Source organism: Molossus molossus, unplaced genomic scaffold, assembly GCF_014108415.1.
Source record: "Molossus molossus isolate mMolMol1 unplaced genomic scaffold, mMolMol1.p scaffold_m16_p_10, whole genome shotgun sequence".
Classification (NCBI taxonomy): Eukaryota; Metazoa; Chordata; class Mammalia; order Chiroptera; family Molossidae; genus Molossus; species Molossus molossus.
The window spans coordinates 97,113,182-97,132,812 of record NW_023425345.1 but is presented as its reverse complement, the minus strand read 5'-3'; the positions used below and the strand labels follow the sequence as shown (position 1 = coordinate 97,132,812).

General features: G+C 37.5%; 1 protein-coding gene across 15 annotated transcripts in view; it reads right to left on the bottom strand.

Moving 5' to 3' along the window:
• Nucleotides 1–6,587: 6,587 nt before the first annotated feature.
• The window catches only part of CDK8 (cyclin dependent kinase 8), a 136,427-nt gene continuing 123,383 nt past the window's right edge, over nucleotides 6,588–19,631 (bottom strand). For 7 of the 15 annotated variants that reach the window (XM_036251648.1, XM_036251647.1, XM_036251651.1 and 4 more), the window contains 7 exons: nucleotides 17,709–17,852; nucleotides 15,167–15,236; nucleotides 14,290–14,362; nucleotides 11,228–11,325; nucleotides 10,436–10,514; nucleotides 10,154–10,312; nucleotides 6,598–7,868 (listed from right to left, as the gene is read on the bottom strand). In XM_036251648.1, coding sequence (XP_036107541.1) covers nucleotides 7,743–7,868; nucleotides 10,154–10,312; nucleotides 10,436–10,514; nucleotides 11,228–11,325; nucleotides 14,290–14,362; nucleotides 15,167–15,236; nucleotides 17,709–17,852 — 749 coding nt within the window. In that variant the 3' untranslated portion in view covers nucleotides 6,598–7,742. Of the gene's footprint in view, nucleotides 7,869–10,153; nucleotides 10,313–10,435; nucleotides 10,515–11,227; nucleotides 11,326–14,289; nucleotides 14,363–15,166; nucleotides 15,237–17,708; nucleotides 17,853–19,631 lie in introns of all 15 variants that reach the window. The other 8 variants (XM_036251638.1, XM_036251640.1, XM_036251654.1 and 5 more) reach the window with 8 other exon arrangements.

The following is a 19,631-nucleotide window of genomic DNA, read 5'->3' as shown; positions in this document are numbered from 1 at the left end:
TGCTAATGTTCTACTGAGGATGTTTGCCTCTATATTCTTATGGGATATTGGTCTGTAATTTTCTGGTGATGCCTTTAGCATTGGTCTCAGAGTAATGCCGGACTCACAGACTGATTCTGGAAGTGTTCCCTCCTCTTACATGTTTTTGGGAAGAGTTGAGAAAGAGGGGTATTAATTCTTCTCCAAATACTGGAAGAATTACTGGTGAAGCCGTCTGGTCCAGGATATTAATATGTTAGGTTTTGATTACTGATCCTTCAATCTCTTTACTTGTACGTCTGTTGTGATTTCTTTTTATTCAGTTTAGGTTAATATGTGTGTAAAGGAATTTGTTTATTTCTTTTAGGATATCCAATTCATCCTTGTACAATTAGTCATAGTATTCTCCTATAATCCTTTTAATCTCTGTAAGGTCAGTAGTAATGACACTTTCAATTCTGATTTTAGTCATTTGCATCTTCTCTTTTTGTAAGTCTAGCTAAAGTCTGCCAACTTTGCTGATCTTTTCAAAAACCCTACTTTGGGGGTTCATCAATTTTATCTGTTGTTTTCCTGTTATCTATTTTGTTATCTCTCGTCTAATCCTTATAATTTACTTCCTTTTGCTATCTTTAAGCTACATTTTTTTTTCTTATTTTTCTGGCCCTTTAAGATATAAATTTGGGAATTTTCCAGCTATTATTTGTCCAAATAATCTCTCTGCTCCTTCTCTCTCTCCTCCTCCTAGGATTCCCACGATGCATGTGTTGTCCCACAGATCCTTTAGACTCTGTTCACTTTTCTACATTTTTTCTCTTTTCTGTTCTCAACTTGTTAATTTCAGTTGTCCTATCTTCAAGTTCACTGATTCTTTCTGCTGCATGTTCAAATCTAATTCTGAACCCTTCTTGTGTATTTTTAAATTTCAGTTATTGTACTTTCCAGCTCCAGAATTTTTGGTTCCTTTTTATAATTTCTATCTCTATCGATATTCTAATTTTGTTTACACACTGGCTTCTGTATTTGTCTATGTCTTCCTTGAGCTTCTTGAGCATCCTTAAGCAGTTCTTTTAAAGTCTTTTTCTAGGAAGTCCAATGCCTGGGCTTCTTCACTTACATTTTGTATCTATTTATTTTGTTCCTTTGAATGGGTCACACTTTCCTGTTTCTTTATATGCCTTGTAATTTTTTTTTGTTCTTGATAATTGGTTACTTGAATCTCATATGGAAACTCTAAAAACCCTTCCCCAGGGCTTTGTATTTAAAAAAAAAAAAAAAAAAAATGTTGTAGGGTGTCTATGCCAGGGATCAGCCTGAGGTAAAAGCTTAAGTTCTTCTCATGGTTTATCTGAGCCTGTGTCTTTTCCTGAGCGTGTGTGGTGATTTTCTAAATCCTCCCATACACACAGTTGTTTTTTAATGTCCACCCACTCACCCACACAAAAACCCAAAACCAAACAAACAAAAAACAGGTGCAGCTTCAGCTCCCTTAAATCTCCTGGAAGCTGCTTCCGTTAGCAGAGGTTGATAAAAGGGCATCTGGGCTCCCTGCCCACCCCTCAGTGATCAAGAAACACCCCCAATGAAAACACAGAACCCAGATATTTTAAAGGTCCTTATTGTTTATTTTGGCTTCAGCTAGTTGTGCCAGAAATGTGGGTTGCTGTGCCCAAATTTCTGCCACAGGATGAAAGGCAGGTAGCCACCAACACACTGACTGCGGAACTAAACTGCAATTTACCAGCCAGCCTGTTCCCCGGAAGCTGCAGATGTTCAAATAAACTCAAGTTCCTAAATCTCACTTCAGGCTATTTCTGCCAGTAATTTGTTGTCCAGGTGGAGGTGGGTTCCTGGCAGCTTCCGACTCCGCCACTTTCCCTGACATAACCCTTCTGCAGACACTATTGTAACAAATGAGTTAATGTGGTCCTGAGGCAAGAGGAAGACTGCACTATTGTCTTTCCCAGGTAAACATGTTTGTTATCTTTATTGATGGTAATTGAGAATAATGTGTTTGCCAAATCAAAAGCCACATATGAAGTGCCAGAGGCTATGTTGATCTGTTCTAGTGAAGATAACAGGTGGCCCTGGCTGGTGTGGCTCAGTGGTTAGAGTGGCAGCCTGCACTCTGAAGGGTTGCAGGTTCGATTCCCCATTAAGGTCGTGTACCTGGATTGCAGGTTTGATCCCCAGTCCTGGTCAGGGTGTGTGTGAGAGGCAATCAATTGCTGTGTCTCTTTCATATCGATGTTTCCCTCTTTGTCCCCTCCCTTCCACTGACTCTAAAAATCAACGGAAAAAAATATCCTCCGGTGAGCATGAACAACAACAAAGATAACACGTGTGGCAAAGCAGCTGCAATTAGGGCTATTATTTGGTTCAGTCGACATTAAATTTGTATTAGTTTACCATTTATTCCGACTCTCTGACTTTAACAGCGTGTCTTAAATTGCTAATTGGCTGACCTGAACTTGTCATTTTGTTTTTGTCGTTCTCCAAAAGCAGTTAACAACAGTGAGCCAATCCCACCATATTTTAAATATCCTTGTTTCAATACTGTTCGAATGTCCCTGGCTTTTTCATAACCCAGTGATCACCCCAAAGGACCCCAGGGAAAACCTTAGTAATTTTGATGCTACTGGAAAGCAGGGAGTACCATCCACTTGCCACTAGCAACGGGCACATTACTGCCAACTGCTTTTTAAAAAATCATCAACCAAGGATATACTTTTTTTTTAAGAGAGAGACAGAAACATCCATTGTCCCCTCCCACTCTTACCCCCCCACACACACCCCAAACCACAAACTAGGTATGTGCCCTGAGTGGTAAGTGATCCCCAAACCTTTTGGTATATGGGACGATGCTCCAACCAACCGAGCAACCCGGCCAGGGCCCAGCTGCTTTTGAAGATCGTTTAAATACAAACTTTTCAAAGCTGGATTCCACGCTCCCCAAAGCAGACACTGAGACAAAGGGCTGTGTGCAGCTGGTTTACTTGTAGTGTGATCTCAGGTGGCAGTAATGTGAGATAAGGGAGAGAAAAGGAAGCATGAAAACCAATACAAGGATGCATTGTTCAGCTGGCTGACACGGGCCACTGCTGCTCAGTTCTGTCAAACCCTCTAAAAAGCTGTATGAAATGCAGCTCCAAACTGTTCTGCTTTGGAAATCGAAGGAGGAAGCATCTACCTATTGACTCCTTTAATCCACTGGGCAAGGGTAACCCTGTGGGCCTTAGCGCCCCTCACATGCAAGTTGTGAATTCCTGAGCCCAGAGTGGATCCACTGGGCATTCTGCACTACGATCGAGCTCTGTGGCAGGAAGGGACACATGCCTGACTAGGGCCCCAGGCAAAGCCCCTCCCCAAACATGGTCACAGCCCCTGTAGAACTCGTCACTGCAGTAGTGGCTGGAAGAAGGGGGCAAAGGGGATTTTGAGGGTGCACAGGAAGAGTCCAGTTATTGCCTGGCACAGTAAAAGCTTCCAATTAAATCAGAGAACACTGGTAGTTGTCTACTTTTACCTACGTGTACCATTTTTTTCCTACCAACGAAGTAACACAACTGGAAAAGCACCTACTGCCTATTAAATCAAGCCGATTTTAGGGCCTATTAAACCAGCATCAGTTTTTAAATCAATTAGTTCTGTTCAGTATGCTTTCAACAGACATTATCAGGAACTAGTGAAATACAAATTCTTTTTGCAGTCTGAAATTTAAGTGGGAAAACACACCTAAAAAGTGACTTATTTGGAAAAGGAACAGCCTTTACTGGCAGCCCACAAGCTTAGCAATCTCGTCTTTGGCTATCTGTTGTTGCCCAGGTCACATTTTGTGCTCTGGAGAGTATGCCCATCCTAGGCCGATTCCTTCCCGTGGGCCCTGGACGCCGAGGTCAAACATATCTGATGTTCCCACATAGCTGACTGAATTGGGGCAGGGCATGATCTCTCCGAACTTCGTTTTTCTCATTTGTAAAATGGCAAAAATAATACTTAACTCACAAGGTATTTATGAGGAATAAAAAAATGTGTAAAATGCTTCATATTGTGCCTGGCACATGCTAGGTGTCAGTGTTACTGTAGGGTCCAGATGAGATACTAAAGTTAACTGTGCAACTTAGAAGATTTTTACAGCTTGGCTTACACAGTGCCTTTCAGCATTTCGGGGGGTCAGTGAGCGCGTCACAGTGATTACCGCACTATTACTTACGGGGGCCTGAGAGTCGAATGGCTTGACCAAGGCCTTCCACCCGTGGCGGGGCCATGCCCCCAAAGCTCATGCTCTTCCTGATGCCCCACACCCACCCCCTCTCCTCTGATGCCTCTCCCACCCCACTTTTCTCTGCTCAAAAGAGGAAGTTACGGTTCTTAGCCTTCCGTTTGGGGTCTGATCCGGTAACAGCTTCCATTGTTGCGTTTCCCGTGTGCGTATCCCGACTCCGCAACTAAGTTAAGTTCCTTGCGTATTTGAGGAGACTGTGGTTTGTTTCAGCTGCTGGACCACAAGTCCTAGTGACTAGTAAACACATACCCAGTGCTTGGTAAATATCTAGTAAATTTAACTCTATTGCTCCTTCAAAGAACATTCTCGGGTTATGAGAAACCATAAGCTCTGCCTAGGTGAGATGAATACTGTGAAGAGCATTCACTGTTCAGTAACATTTTTGAGAGGCAGGAACCCCTAACTTTTGTAGAATTTAAAAAGGAAAAACTTAACAAAGATTACTGAATGCAGAGGGACTTCTAATATTTCAGCCCTGGGATTATCAATACTCCAGCACTCGGCTTTCGCTCATGTGAATACTTGAGGTCGCTTCACAAGAGGCTAGGAAATGGTTGCCCGTGAAATGACTCAGAAAGATGAACTTACTTGCTAGAACTGGGTCATATTTTAAGTCTTAAGAAAAAATTACATCCCATATAGAGAGATAACAATGAACAAATGCTTATATGCTAGGCATGTGCCATGTGTTTTATGCCTATTAGATTTTATGTTTTTAATCCTCACCTGAGGATTTGTTTTCCCCTTTTATTTTCAGATAGGGTGTAAAGGGGGGGGGGAGAGAGAGAGAGAGAGAGAGAGAGAGAGAGAGAGAGAGATCGAGATCGACTGGTTGCCTCCTACACAACCCCGACCAGGGCTGGGAACCGAACCACAACCAAGGTAAGTGCATTGACTGGAATTGAACCCACGACTCTTTGGTCTGAGGGCTGATGCTCTAACCACTTAACAAACTGGCCAGGGCTAGATTTTTTTTAAATCAACTTTAAGGCATAATTTACATACAGTATAAATCGCCAGTTTAAAGTGTACAGTTTGGCCCTGGTAAGGGTGGCTCAGTTGGTTGAGCGTTGTCCTGTGCACCGAAAGGTTGCAGGTTACCCAGTTTGCGTGTTTGATCCCTGGTTGAGGTGCATATGGGAGGCAACTGATTGATGTTTTGCTCTCACATCAATGTTTCTTTCTCTCCTTGTAAAATCAACACACACACACACACACATATTAATAAGTTTTTATTGATTTTTAGAGAGAGGGAGAGACAGAAACGTTGGTGACGATTAGCTACCTCCTGCAAGCTCCCCACTGGGAATCAAGCCCACAACCTGGGCAGGTGACCTGAACAGGAATCGAACCAGTGACCTCTTGGTCCATGGGTTGATGTTCAAAAACTGAGCCACACTGGCTGGGCTTATTATCCTTATTATTTTGGTTAATCCTCACCTGAGGGTATTTTTCCATTAATTTTTTTAAATAGAGTGGGAGAGAGGGATGGAGAAAGAAACATTGATGTGAAACACACTGATTGGCTGCCTCCGCAAGGCCCCTGAAACCCAGGTATGTGCCCTTGATTGGGAATTGAACCCGTAACCCTTTGGTCCACAGGCTGACGCTCTAACTGCTGAGCCAAGCTGGCCAGGGCTGAAATATACATATTTTAAAAAATTGATTAGAGAGAGAGGAAGAGAGGGATAGAAACATTGATGTGAGAGAGAAATATGAATCAGCTGCCTCCTGCATGCTCCCCACTAGGGATCAAGCCCACAACCTGGGCACGTGCCCTGACTGGGAATCGAACTGGGACCTCTCAGTACATGGGGCGATGCTCAATCCATTGAGCCACACCAGCCAGGAGATAAAAACATATTTTTTAAAAAGTGTAGTTTTATGAGTTTTGTTATGATCAGGCCTATTAGTATTGGTATTCCGCAGTTCTTAAATTATTCTGGAATGTTTTTCTATGAATGAGTTGAATTAAAAAAAAATTGTTTTATTTTTTGTATTTTGTCCAGAAGGAGGGAGGAAAAATATTGGGACAAAACAGTCAAATTGGTCTCAGCATGACAAAGAATTAGGCATTATTCTAGAAACGGAAGGTTCACTGTAACTTCTTTCAGTTAGGAAGCCGTCCTGCATATCTTCCGGGGGTACAGCACTGAGTGCAGCAGAAAGGAATCCACATCTGCTTCCACTGTCATTGCTCACCGTGGGGGCAGAATGCTTGGGCATCAATGAAAACAACGGGAGACTGACCTAGAGGCCACATGTTAAGGCGTATTTTAAAATAAAACACCGTTTGTTATATAAAAATACAGCTGACTCCGTATTTTGATTTATGAAAAATAAATTTATTACATAACACCTTGTTTTTAACAATGTTCAATTTTTTTTTAATTCAGAATACTTGTCATTCATGTAAAATAGTTTGATACAGTACATTGTATGTTATAGGTTTTCTTTTTCCTCAAAAATTCTAAGGCTCTCCTACTCCGTCTCCTTTGCTGAAGTAAGGGCACCCTAAACAACGTGCGAACAAGTTTTTTAAAAAAAATTAACTGAATAAAATTTTAATAGCACTACACCAACCAGCTTTAAAATCAGGACAAAATATTTGACTTGGATGCCGCACCTTTTTAAGGAAGTTACCATTCATGCTTTTTTCATCTTAAAGCATGCTCACAAATCAGCAACACCAACAGGAAAAATAAAACACTGTCTATGACAATCATTTTAGTTTGTTTGCTGAACCAAACAGATTTATATCAATGACAACATATTTAATTACTATCAAATAGCAGCTTTAATACCAGTCAAGTCATAGATTGAAAATAAAAACAAACTTAGAAGTTGGAAATTAATCTTTGGGAGTTTTGAAACCTTTCTGGAAAAACTATGTGGCTTTTTGTACTTTCCAAAAAACCCAAGCAATATTCTTGGTCAAAAAACACTGATTACTGTAGAAAATGAACCAACCCACGGATAAGACACTAAGATGAAAGGTGTACCAAAATAATCTGATTCTGAGTCTCGGTTATTTTGTTGAATTAACATATACTGTATGTTTCAAGTACCAGTTCAACTTTTTTGTGTGTACTATTGGTCAGATAATGTTGTTACACTGAAAGAATTCACCACATACAACGACAAATGCTTGCCCCTAGCACATTTCACAGCTTCAACTGCTACAGACTGTCACTGAAAAAAATGCATTGGTCAGTCTGAACCATGTCAAGTAAACTATGGAAGTAGCAAATCCACAACACAAACTGTGCTAGCACTTTCGTTCAAGTCTAACCCCAAAATAGGTACAATTTGGAAGCCACTACCCCAATCTGTGAAAAGTGGTGGAACTTGGCTACTGGACATTTTGAATATGTGGTTGTACAGTACATTCGCATGGCCCATACCAGGTTCCCGCAGAGAGCTGCACAGTCAGTCCTGCAGCATTAGCAACAGTGCATTGACAATATTCCAACGCAGCTCAGTACCGGTGTGTCTGATGTGAGTACTGTGGAGGCTGCTGGGAGGTAGTTGAGTAGCCCATGCTGCTCTGTGGCTGTGATGTGCTTGGTCCAGGATTGGGATAGGCAGCATGTGGATTGGAACGCTAGAAAGGAGATTGAGGGAGACATGTGATCCATGTGTTTCTCTGAGTTGGCTACATCCCAAGCCAGCAGGGCCGATCATGTGTGTTTGAAATGTCATTTACTTCAAGGCATAAAGAAATAAAAGTCTTGTGCTATGTACTAGATTTACCATTAAAATGGCAAACCTCCCAGATTGTTTAATATCAGCTTTTCTTTATGAACATCAGAAGTATTGCTAGTAAAGAACACTTAGTTGAGTCTATTACTATACTACAGTTCGTTTTTCCTACAGCAATAACCCCTTTTTATGCTGTTTTATATCTACTTGATAAGTAACAACTAATCTGCTTGAGAGGTTTACACATGAACTTCATGATGTATACATTTACGTATTAAGTAAACCAAAGCAAACTTACACGCTAGTCTCTTCAACAGAAACCTCCCAACGACTAGAGAATAAAAATGAACATGACAAGAAAAGGTACCACAGAATCATTTTCTTTGGCATTAAATATTGTTATGCCCTTTAAACTAATGAATCTTACTTTCTGCTACAAGATATATATAAAAGTAAAATTACTGAAATGTAAGAGTGGTATTCTCAGTTCTAAAGATAGCACAGAGGGAAAGAACAGCGATGGAGTTTAGAGCCCTCTAATTCTGATGTTACATTATTCACGCTCCTGCACCTCTCTCACTCTATTAGCTCGCAAGACAAGCACTATAAAGATGAACCATAATTGATTACTTTCTTCTTTCAAAGCCCATTTAATAAGTCACAGAATTCTAAACTCTGCCCATCCTAGCAAAAATTACATTTTAAAAAGCGTGGACAGAGATACTGTTTTTGAAATCACCCAGAAACACCAACCACAATAATAACATCAACAGAGAAACGCAGTCACATCTTCTTGGTTTCAGGGGCAAAGGCTGGAACACTGCTCCGCTCCGTCCTAGGGATGCCGCCACTTCCCTGAGCAGACACGTTCTGGAGCCCAAGGGGGCGCTTCCCATCCAGACAGGGAGAAAAAGGTGGTGGAACAAACACCAGTGCTCACAGATGTCTGCCTTGATTTCCTAGTCTGGCTTTCCGGAAGAGACTACTTTCAGGCAATTTCCATGGTTGGGTGGCCTGGACCTCTCCGTACCCAGAGCAGAGTCAGTATTTAATTCTTGAAGTACAGCAGCGGCTCTGGGAACCTTATCAGTTTAACAAAATCTCTTTTTCTCTTTAGTAGGTAACTAATTCTAACTGGTCAAGGCTTCAGTATCCTTCCCACATTGAAACCCAGGTTATTTGGGAATATGATTAGAATAAGCAGGGAAGTGGTAAACACTTTTCAAAACAGGTCTTTCCGCAAAGGAACTGACAATGTCACTTGACAGGACTCACAAGTAGGCAATGTAGTGGCCTTTGTAGCCAGATCTGAGTTGAGTCCTGGGGCTACTACCAACTTGTTGAATGAACACATGAAAGTTATTTAGCCTCTACAAACCTCAGTTCTCTGAAATGACAGAAAATAACGCATGCTTCATCCTTAGAACAGCAGCTGGCACACCGTGAGCACTCAGCAAGCTCTGATGATTCCTCTGTGCAGCAGCAGCACCACCACAGCTCCTAAGTGCTTACTGGGCACCATAAATGCTACTAAGACTTTTAATGATAATGATAATAAAAACAATACGAGTGATTTGTGTGATTGTAAGTGCTTGTGTCAGGTAAGCCTTACACACGTAGGGTGTCTTAGCATACATCTACTCTCTCATTTAATCCTACTGCAACCTCACACTTACCATTCTCCATATTCTACAAATGAGGAAAGGGAGTACCTCTGCATCACTTACTCAAGGTTACCCAGAACAGTGCCTGAGCTAGGGTTTGAGCCTGTATTCTTCTTAATCACTATAGTATACGGCTCTTTCAAAACAGTAGATACCATTTATTGAGCTCCTACTACAAGGTGCTAAGATTTATCATGTCTTCTCCTACAACAACTGCAAGTTATTTGCCAGTCTCACCTTACAGATAAAAAGCTAAAGCCAGGAAATGGTATATTACTTGTCCAAGGGCACACAGTTAATAAATGGCATAATTTAAATTTGAGAAGTTCAAGTCTGTCCAGTTCAAAAGTCTAAGCTCCCTCTACGGTACTGACGTCAGCACTTTCCATGCCAGTGACACTGCATGTCCATGAAATTCCCCAGGTACATAAAGGCCTTTTCTTAATTACATCACATTTCCCGATGGTCACAAACCCATGCAAATACTGACACGGCAGGTCAATACAAAACAGTCGTGAAATACCTGATAGTCTGAGGTCATGATCAGTCCACCTGAGGTAGTGGTAGGAGGAACAACTCTCACTTTTTTCAACGGGGGTCCCTGTGTATGACTGCTGTCTTGATTCCCTGGGTGACCAGTTCCATTAGTGTGGTTATTGCCCTGTTGCTGCTGCTGGTTCTTCTCAATTGGTTAAACAGAAAAATAAAGTTCAACTCAGAAGGAGAACACAATACATACAAATCTGAAAATGTGATGGTAGAACTGACTAAAACAAGAAGCTGCCAACTATACTTTAATACTTACTTTGTCTCCTTTGTCATCAGGTTCTTCTTCTGTTAAAAATTCTCGTTTTGGGTAAGGGATTTGACAACCGGCAAAAACACTGATCACAAGAGGGGAAAAAAAAAGACTTCTGGTATACTAATCAATATTTCAAATACTTCATTTAAGTGGTTTTCATTCTCATCTTTTAAGATGGAGTCTGTCTCCATATTTATAATATAAAGGCCGTTCATACAACTGGGATAAAACAAATCTATTCTCATCAGTGACACTACAGCAGGTCATTTAAGGGCTTTTCATTGTATAAAAATAATCAATAATCATCTAATATGACTCAACTTTTTCTTTTATCCCACCATTACTCTTTTATTACTACAACCAAAATACAGATTCTAGCTGAGATGTCACTGTCCAAACACAATTATTTTTTACCCTCCCCACCACATTTAAGGTACAAGATGGTGCAGGGAACAGAGTTTATCTGGAAATGGATTTGTCATCGGAACACAAAGCTGGACCTGAAAGCAGTGAGTGGTCTCAGGGAGCCCGGGGCGCAGCACGGCACACCCACCCTCCACCCACCACCTGGACCCCTGCTGAGACCAACGCTACAGTGTTTCATAAGCAACAGAGAAGCAGGAGCACCTCTAAACCACAAAAGCCCCGCGTGCCACTTCAGTCACCAGTGCTCACTGTCTGCTTGTAAAGATTTCCTTGGGTCCCTGTACAAAAGGAGTGGCAACTCGGAGTTGATGACTAAAAGAAAACAGGCCTCCCCCAATTTTGCTGGTGAGTTAATAATGCATCACTTACTCTGACGTAGGAAGTGGGTCTTCTAAGAAATAGGGATCCTGCATAGCCTGTTCTGAGGTAATTCGCTTTATTGGGTCCATGGTAAGCAACTTCTGAAGCTGAAACCGTAAGTCATAAAACAGTACCGCATTACTTCTCCTTCCTAGTTATACCCCTTGGCACACAGGTGGGAGGTCTATGCTGTTCGATGACTAACACCACAATTTGGAGGGCATTTGTTCCCCCCAAATTAAGATAAAAATGAATCATTAAATTTAATGTAGTAATTCACATTTTAGTCATTCTAATACTCATTATCTCATGTGGTTCTCCTATAAGACGTAACTAAACTCATATCTTCTTACTCTAAACCAATGATCGTTTCCCTGTTATCCAAATTGGTTCATTCAATTTAGAACAGGACTAAAATTCTTCTACTTTTTATTCTTTTTCTATTGAGAGGAAAAAATGTTATAACACAAATAATATACTACCACATGCAGCTTTTCAGATTTAAATCCAAATTAATTAAAATAAAATAAAATTTAAAAATCAATTTCTCAGCCATATCTTGAGCTCCATAGCTACATGTTGCTGGGCTACCCTATTGGACAGCTCAGCTCATCAGCGAAAGTTCTCCTGGACAGTGCTGTACTAGTCTAAATAAATATGGTGACTGATACAGAACTTGGAAAGTACAGAGGTGTAGTTAAGTACAGAGGATGATCCTGGAAAGAGGCTGCTTGGGTCAAAATCCTGACTTGACATTTTTTAGTTGAATGACTTTGGATAAGTTAGCTAATCTCTTTGTAACCTCACATGTCACATGGAGACTAAAAATAGAACCTATTATCTTTGTTTGTTCAGGATTAAATGAGTTAATATCTGTATGAAAAGCAATTATATTGGTGGCTGGCACAAAGAAAGCACTATATAAGTGTTAATTACTATGATCATCATCATCACTACATATAGAAACATGGCACTAATGTGAAAACTCAATTTTTTTTTTAGCTAAACAGTTGACTGAAGCCTCTATGAACTAGAATATTTTATTTTAATGTGATTTAAGAACTTATCAAAATAATGCTCTCTTAGCTTATAGTCTCTGATGTAATGCTGTGGTTTTCAGACTTTAGAGTACAACAGAATCATCCCTGGAGCAATTCTTAAAACAGATTGCTGGACCCTCCTCCCAGAGCTCCTGCTGGTCTACCCGGGCAGGAGCCCAAACGATCTGCGTTTTCAACAAGTTCCCAGATTATCCTAATGCTGCTGGACTAGGACCACACTTTGAAAACCAAGGAACTAATAGACACGTTGAGCCTTAAAGGGAGATGACACAATCAGAGGACAGGACAAAATATATTTAAAAATACATCTAAAATGCTTGGGATAGTGAGATTTAAATTCAATTTTAATACTCTGATATTTTAATGAAAGTACAGTTTTATTTTTAAAGTAGAAAGGGAAAGCATGGATTTGCTATTTAAAATACTCAACAACAGTTTTAATGGAGTTATAGCTGAATTTTTAGATGGGAACAGCTAAGACAGGTCATTATAGTAAAAACAAGCAAATAAGCTGCAGAGGTGGTGTATCTCTAGAATTTCAGCAGTAACAGTAGTGAGAGTCACCTCAGACTACTACACTGAGTAGCACTGAATAGGGGGGAAGAATAATTCCCCTAAATCATGATGTTTACCTATCACTATTATCATTATGTTGTACACTAAGTTAAGTCCATCCTTTTGAAGGATCTAACTTACTTTCCAATTTGGGTCCTGTTTTAAGTACATTACAATAAGCTTATTTGGATAATAATACATCGTGTGGTAATATAATACATTAACCACTGCTTTTCATTTATTTATTTTTTAATCCTCACCTGAGGATATTTTTCCATTTATCATCAGATAGAGTGGGAGGGAGGGAAGGAGGGAAGGAGAGAGACAGAGATAAACATTGATGTGATAGAGCCACATCGACTGGTTGCCTCTGACATGATCTGACCAGGACGAAGCAAAACCAAGGTATGTGTGTGCCCTTGACCTGAATCGAACCCGCAACTCATTGGTCTGTGGGCCGATGCTCTAACAACTGAGCCAACCTGGCCAGGGCAAGCACTATTTTTTAAATTGCTGATGAGATATGAAATATATATGACAATATAAAAATAAGTTGAAGACACAGAAGCAGAAAGAGTAGAAGGAGAAGAAAAGCAGAAACAGAAAAAATGTTTGCCAAGTGGCCTAGACTCTAATAAAGGTAAGTTTAATTCTTACAATATAAAAAAACTCCCATTTAATAAACTAATTTAAAAATATTTGGAATAAAGGAGTAAAACGATTTTAAGCTAAGCGAAATGTAACCCGATTCCTCAGATTACCCTTTTTATGTTATGTAATTTTTTGTGGAAAACATAAAAGTGAAAAACATTTTAAATTTTTATGGCATAAAAAATAGAAATATTTTAAACAAATTTAAGTTGGCAATAGCTGAATATAACCACATCATAAATTACCTTGATAGTGCATGGATTAATTCATATTCTAGGTCATTATTTTTCCATTATACACTGATAAATACTGCATCTCTCATACTCTTCCAGAAAAAGCAAATAATATATACAATCGCTGAAGGACTTCTAATACCCAAGTTTATAGGAGGTATCTTGGGAGTTAAAAATTCTGTGAATAGTTTTTAAAAGAGTTGAAATACAAAACAATCTGTAAAAAATATTTCTGAATGGTGGGGTTTTCTTCTTGATTCTTCTCTCAAATTTTAGAAATTTTAAAATAACGGATGAAACCCAATAAAGTAATTTTTAAAATGCTCTTGACAGACTCGATATAATGACTATCTTTAGAAAACCTACTCTACCATGTTAAATCATGCTGAGTTTGGAAAAACAAATACTTTGATGTCTTTACTGGTATTTACCAACAAGATTTCCACATTTATCATTAAAGTACTCTAAATGGGCTAAGTAACCGTATAAATTGACCCAATAAAGCCTCAGGATGGGCTAATCAGTTGGGGGGGGGGTATGCATTTTATTAGTACTGTTATCTAAAGCTTACCAAGTGGAATGCTTTACTATCTGGTTTAACTTTATGTTTTTCCATATACTTGATAAGGCTGCAGTTGGTATACCTGAAAGAGAAATACTATGAAATATCTATATTAGATTTGAGGTAAATCTTACATTGGCTAAAGTTTTTCCAAACAGAATTCTTTTATTAAATATATTAAATAACCTTTAATAAAGGTTATTTCAATCAATACTGAATATATATTAAAAATGGTATGATCAGCATAAAAAGAGTGGCACTAAATCAATTTTATATTTCACTGAATATTCACACTAGTCACTTTTGAATGCATATCACTGATTACATGCAAGATAATTTCATTAATAATATATACTGAATAGCTTTTTTCATATGAATGTTATCTCAACAATTATCTTAAATAACATTATAGATCAGAAGTTTAACTCAGTCATAAATAAATAAAAAAGAAAAAAATTTATTACAGGTCTATCAATTGTCCTCTCCCAATCCTGATCTTGAATTTATAAATGAAATATTCCTTCTTTTCTAGTGAAACTTGTTAAAATTACACAACCTACATGGACAGGCAAGTGGCTATCTACAATGTTTTTTAATTTCACTCTCTTGCTGCCTTAGCTAGGATACTTTCCACTGATGCTTCGAGAAAGTCATAAATATGGAAAAAAATAAGTTTTTCTCATATCCAAATCGGCTACTAATATTAGATATTTACCTTCTTTATATCATTTAAACATCTTAAGAAATGAAGGCTGTCATAATATAAAAAAATTATTTATTAGAATAATCTTATGTTTTATATTCTATTATGTGGAGTATTCAATCTTCTACCGAGCATTCTGGAAAAGCAAAACTCAACACAAGGTCTATTTTCTTTCCAACTTACGTATTTCTTCTGAAATCTTTCATTAATGTTGAATGTTCAGGCATCTTTTTTATATCTTCCCAATCTTTATCTGTGAAATACATTGATAAAATTTTATGTTGTCTAGGTTCCTATTCTCAAGAACTTTAATAAAGGTTATTTCAATTTTCATTACACTTCCTATACTTTTAACCTCTATGAAAACGCACACTTCAAATAAACAGTCAGCTATAGTAAACATCTCATCTTGAACTGTAAATAAATACAATTCGCCCTTGTATAGCATTAGATCTCTCTTTTTAATGCCTACTTTCTATGTGTGTTACTGTTTGTGTTACCTCAATTTCTATAACTAGAAGGTAATAAGTTATAAATATTTCTATTATTAAATAGTTCTATTTCTATTTATAAAACCATTTTTCCCCTTTCTGCCAAATTTCTTGGTTAAATCAGTAATCAATCTCTTCCATGATAAATGTAACATCTTCCCCTCAGTAGCTTTAAGGTATACTTCTTTTTATATGGCCCTCCTCATTTTTACCTTATTAAATACATTGCTTTACATCAACAATATGTAAGTAGTAATAATTACTTGAAATAGAATAAAGTAGGCTACAACTACTATATTAATCAGTCAGCTGTTGCCTTGGATAGTTTCAGTAACATTAACAGAAACAACTCCAGCTACTAATATATTAGGTAGAAAACGTTCCAGTTAGTTTTGCTGGCATTAGAGTTGCTCAAACAATACATGATAGATAGCTTGTTTACTCCATCATTATCAATGAACTTTTACTTTGATAAAGTAAAACGAGTCTACGAGGAGCACAGCACTACAACGGGTAGCTAACTAAACAGCACCTTTAGCTTTTAAATGGCCTTTTCAGGTTCAATTTTCTTTCAATTTACTTGTAAAAATATTTGCTATTTTCCTCCACAAATATCACATTTCATAAAGTAAACTAGATATATAGTTTAAGCTCATAAATAAAATTTCTCAACTATTTTCTTAATTCAATTTCTCTATTTTGTCAATTTCTCAAGCTAGAAATCTTGAGATAATCTTTTAACTTTCCCTCAATTATACACTTCCTACAAATTTATACATTTGTCCTTGATTCTCCATCTGCATTATCACTTTACACCTGCAGTACTGCTACAGGCAAGCGGCTGGTTTCCCCGACTTACGTTACTTACTTTCATTGATTTTTACATACCACTGCCATTCTAATCTTTTAAAAATGTAACATAAATCAAGCCAATAGTTCTCAAATTTTTCTCATGGATTTTCACTCTTTAGCATAACAAGTTTAAATCCTGCTGCCTATTCTTCAAGCTCCTTCTAAGCTGAGCCTACCCGCTTCCACCCCATCCTAGCCACGTTCCTTTCCCTGGGACCTTAGAAACAGTGGGCCCATTCAGAAGTGGAAAGCAAAGGCACTCTTCCCTATCTACTCAAACCATCTCTGTTCTGTAAACAGACTACTTAGAATAGTACAATATAAACTCTAAGAGGGCGAGAATCATGTCTAAGTCAACCATTTTTTATATTTAACACAGTGCCTGGCACATGGCAGGTACTCAGTAAATATTCAGTGAATAAATGAAATTCCCATCACAACAAAGCAGTCTTCGCAGAATTGTTAACTACTTTTGGGGAAAGGTAGTATCTGCGTAGTTACTCTGCATTTACTTATAATTAACACCCTTATAAGGGAATGTGAAATTATAACTCCCAGATATTTCTGGATTAGTCTTGAGTTATATTGATCTGAGAAAAATTCCTAATCAACAATTTCTAATAAGTACTTGACTATCCAAAATTATGTAGGTATTTTAAGCAAATTTTCATTATTCTGGACCACTGGGCAGAGTTTTTGGTGACCGATGAACTATCATTTTGTGGTATAACAAAGGAACGGGATACAGCTGGAGAGATCTAACGCCTGTGGTGAGACACCTAAACAACTTTCTACTTGTGACAGAACAGTGCAGGCAAGGTTGCTGTGAAATCTACATTTCTACCTACATTCTGACTGTTCTAACACAAAACTTAAAATAATGTTCTTATTGACAAAAGTTATAGAGTAAAAAATGCTATTATTCAATACAATGTGATTCTATAAAGTGCCCTAAATAAAAATAATGTTCAAAATTTATATTCAGATGCCAAGTAATGGCAGTATTATATGTGCTGCCAGACAAAAATGCACGCTACTGAATTTTATTTATAGTTTCCACTGGTGAGAACTAAAGGCACCTTCCTTTTTAATACAGATATTGCAAATATTTTGTCATTTCAAATATTAAACAACAAAACAAAATAAAACAGAAACCAAAATGAAACAAAAATACACCCTCAGGAAACCCATAAATATTTTATGCTAAAATGTGAACTCTACAAATTTTGCTACTTCTATGGATCTTTGATTAAGGCAAGTCATAAATATAAAGAATCAAGTTAAGAGTAGCTTTGATCAGCTAAAAATATACACCTTTCCAATGAAGATACTAAGTTCAAACAACAGTGATTTAAAAACAAAAACAAAAACATAATGTGTACCTGCAGGGAATCCCATTACATTGAATATTCTGTCCAGCTGGTCATGGTGATAAGGATTACTAGTTTTGATGTCCTCTTGTCGACAGTGAAATATTGGTTCTGACGTTAGTAGTTCTGCAAATATACACCCTATAGCCCAAATATCTTTAAAATAAAAAGACAAAGAAAAAAAAAGAAAAAGAAAAAAAAAAAAGGAAAGGAAAAAATAAAAAAGGAAAGGAAAAAAGAAAAAGAAAGGAGGAAAATAAAGTGGTTCTTTCCAAAAGAAAATGCATTTTTATCTTGGTGGGGAGTGTTTTTCTTTCCTTTCTTTCCCTAATAAGTCATTATTAATTCCTAAGCAATTATAATTATAAATATCACAGAATATGGTTTGCAAATACAGATTCCCATTCCACCCACCCCAGTTTTTCATTCCCTGTTATACCTCCACCCCATCCAGTGGTTTCATTCCAAGTTTAAATCAATTTATTAGCTACATTTTTGGCAAGTTTTAAATGTCTCAAACATTACCTTATCTATGAAATACATACAAAGCTACATATGGAGCCTGGGAACCACAAACAAAGAAAACTAAAGAAAAAAATTAAACAAACCAAAAACCCAAACAACCTCTGAAATGGAGCATACTTGCCAAAAGTAATCAGCACAATTTTTTTTGGCAAAAATATTTTTTTCTTTATCTTGTTTATGTACTTGCTAATTTGTAAAGTCTAGTAATTATGCTCCCATATTAGCACTATTTAGCAAGGTGCTATTACAACAAGAAAAGGACAGGGACTGACCTCAAATATTTTAAATGAAACAGTTATTTCTACTTGAAGAGTTTTTCATTCAAAGTTTTTCTTTATGGTCTAGCAAGTGTCAGATGATTTTGCAAGGTGAAGTATTTAAAGGGACAAAAAAGGAGGGGGGGGGTGTAAAATACTACCTTTAAAATGGGTACAAAGGCTATAACTTAATAAAAATCAAGTAAATGGATTTCTCTGTACACAACAAATTCCCTTCATATGCATTAAGATACAGGATAACTTTCATTCATATTACATTTTTACTCAACAGAAAGATCTATATACCAATTTAGAATTTAACGTTGAAAGTATTTCAGTTCTACTCGTAACAAATCTCTAGAGTGACAATATTAACTTCTTCACATTGAGTACAATAAGCACACAGCAGATGCTCAGTCAGTGCTTTCTGACTGATCTAACCAATACAACCATAGCGGGATAAATAAAAATCACTTTTATTAAAGCTGATTGTTCATCTATTATTAGTTGTCACTTAAATAGAAAATGACAAAAAAATTAACTTATAAGTAACAGAATTCTTAAACTCCAAAACTGAAATATACTTAATTTAAAATAAAATTATCACATGTACATTTCAGAGTAACAAATAAATTATCTGTTTACTTAAAGATTATACACCCTCACTATCAGCAAGTGATTTTTAGAAAATTACACTGTTTATCAGTATTATCCTACATTAGGAACCAAGTCCAGCTCATACCACCATATGGAAAAGTCTCATCAGGAAATATAAACCAAGCTTTCGTTTTTAATGTCTGAACGTAAATGGGAAAATTATGTTATGGAGTTTGTAATTAATTCTTTTTACATGTGTACCCCACATAAACCTGACCCCTGATAATCTTTATCAAATGAAAGACAGGCAAGCTGAGCAGGATCACAAAAAGGGCTGACAGGTCAGCTTGCATGTCTAAAACTCGACTCATAGCACCCAGAAGACAATGTAACAAGTCCTTCTGGTTAGCGAGGCAAAACTCTAAAGAAGAAAATAAAATATGTAAAGAAAGATGGGAGGTGAATAAACGATCTAAGTAGGTATCCCTAAAGCTATACTGCTTTTCAATAAAAAGTCAAGAAAGAAAAAAGTTTATTCAACCTTGTTCAACCTCAC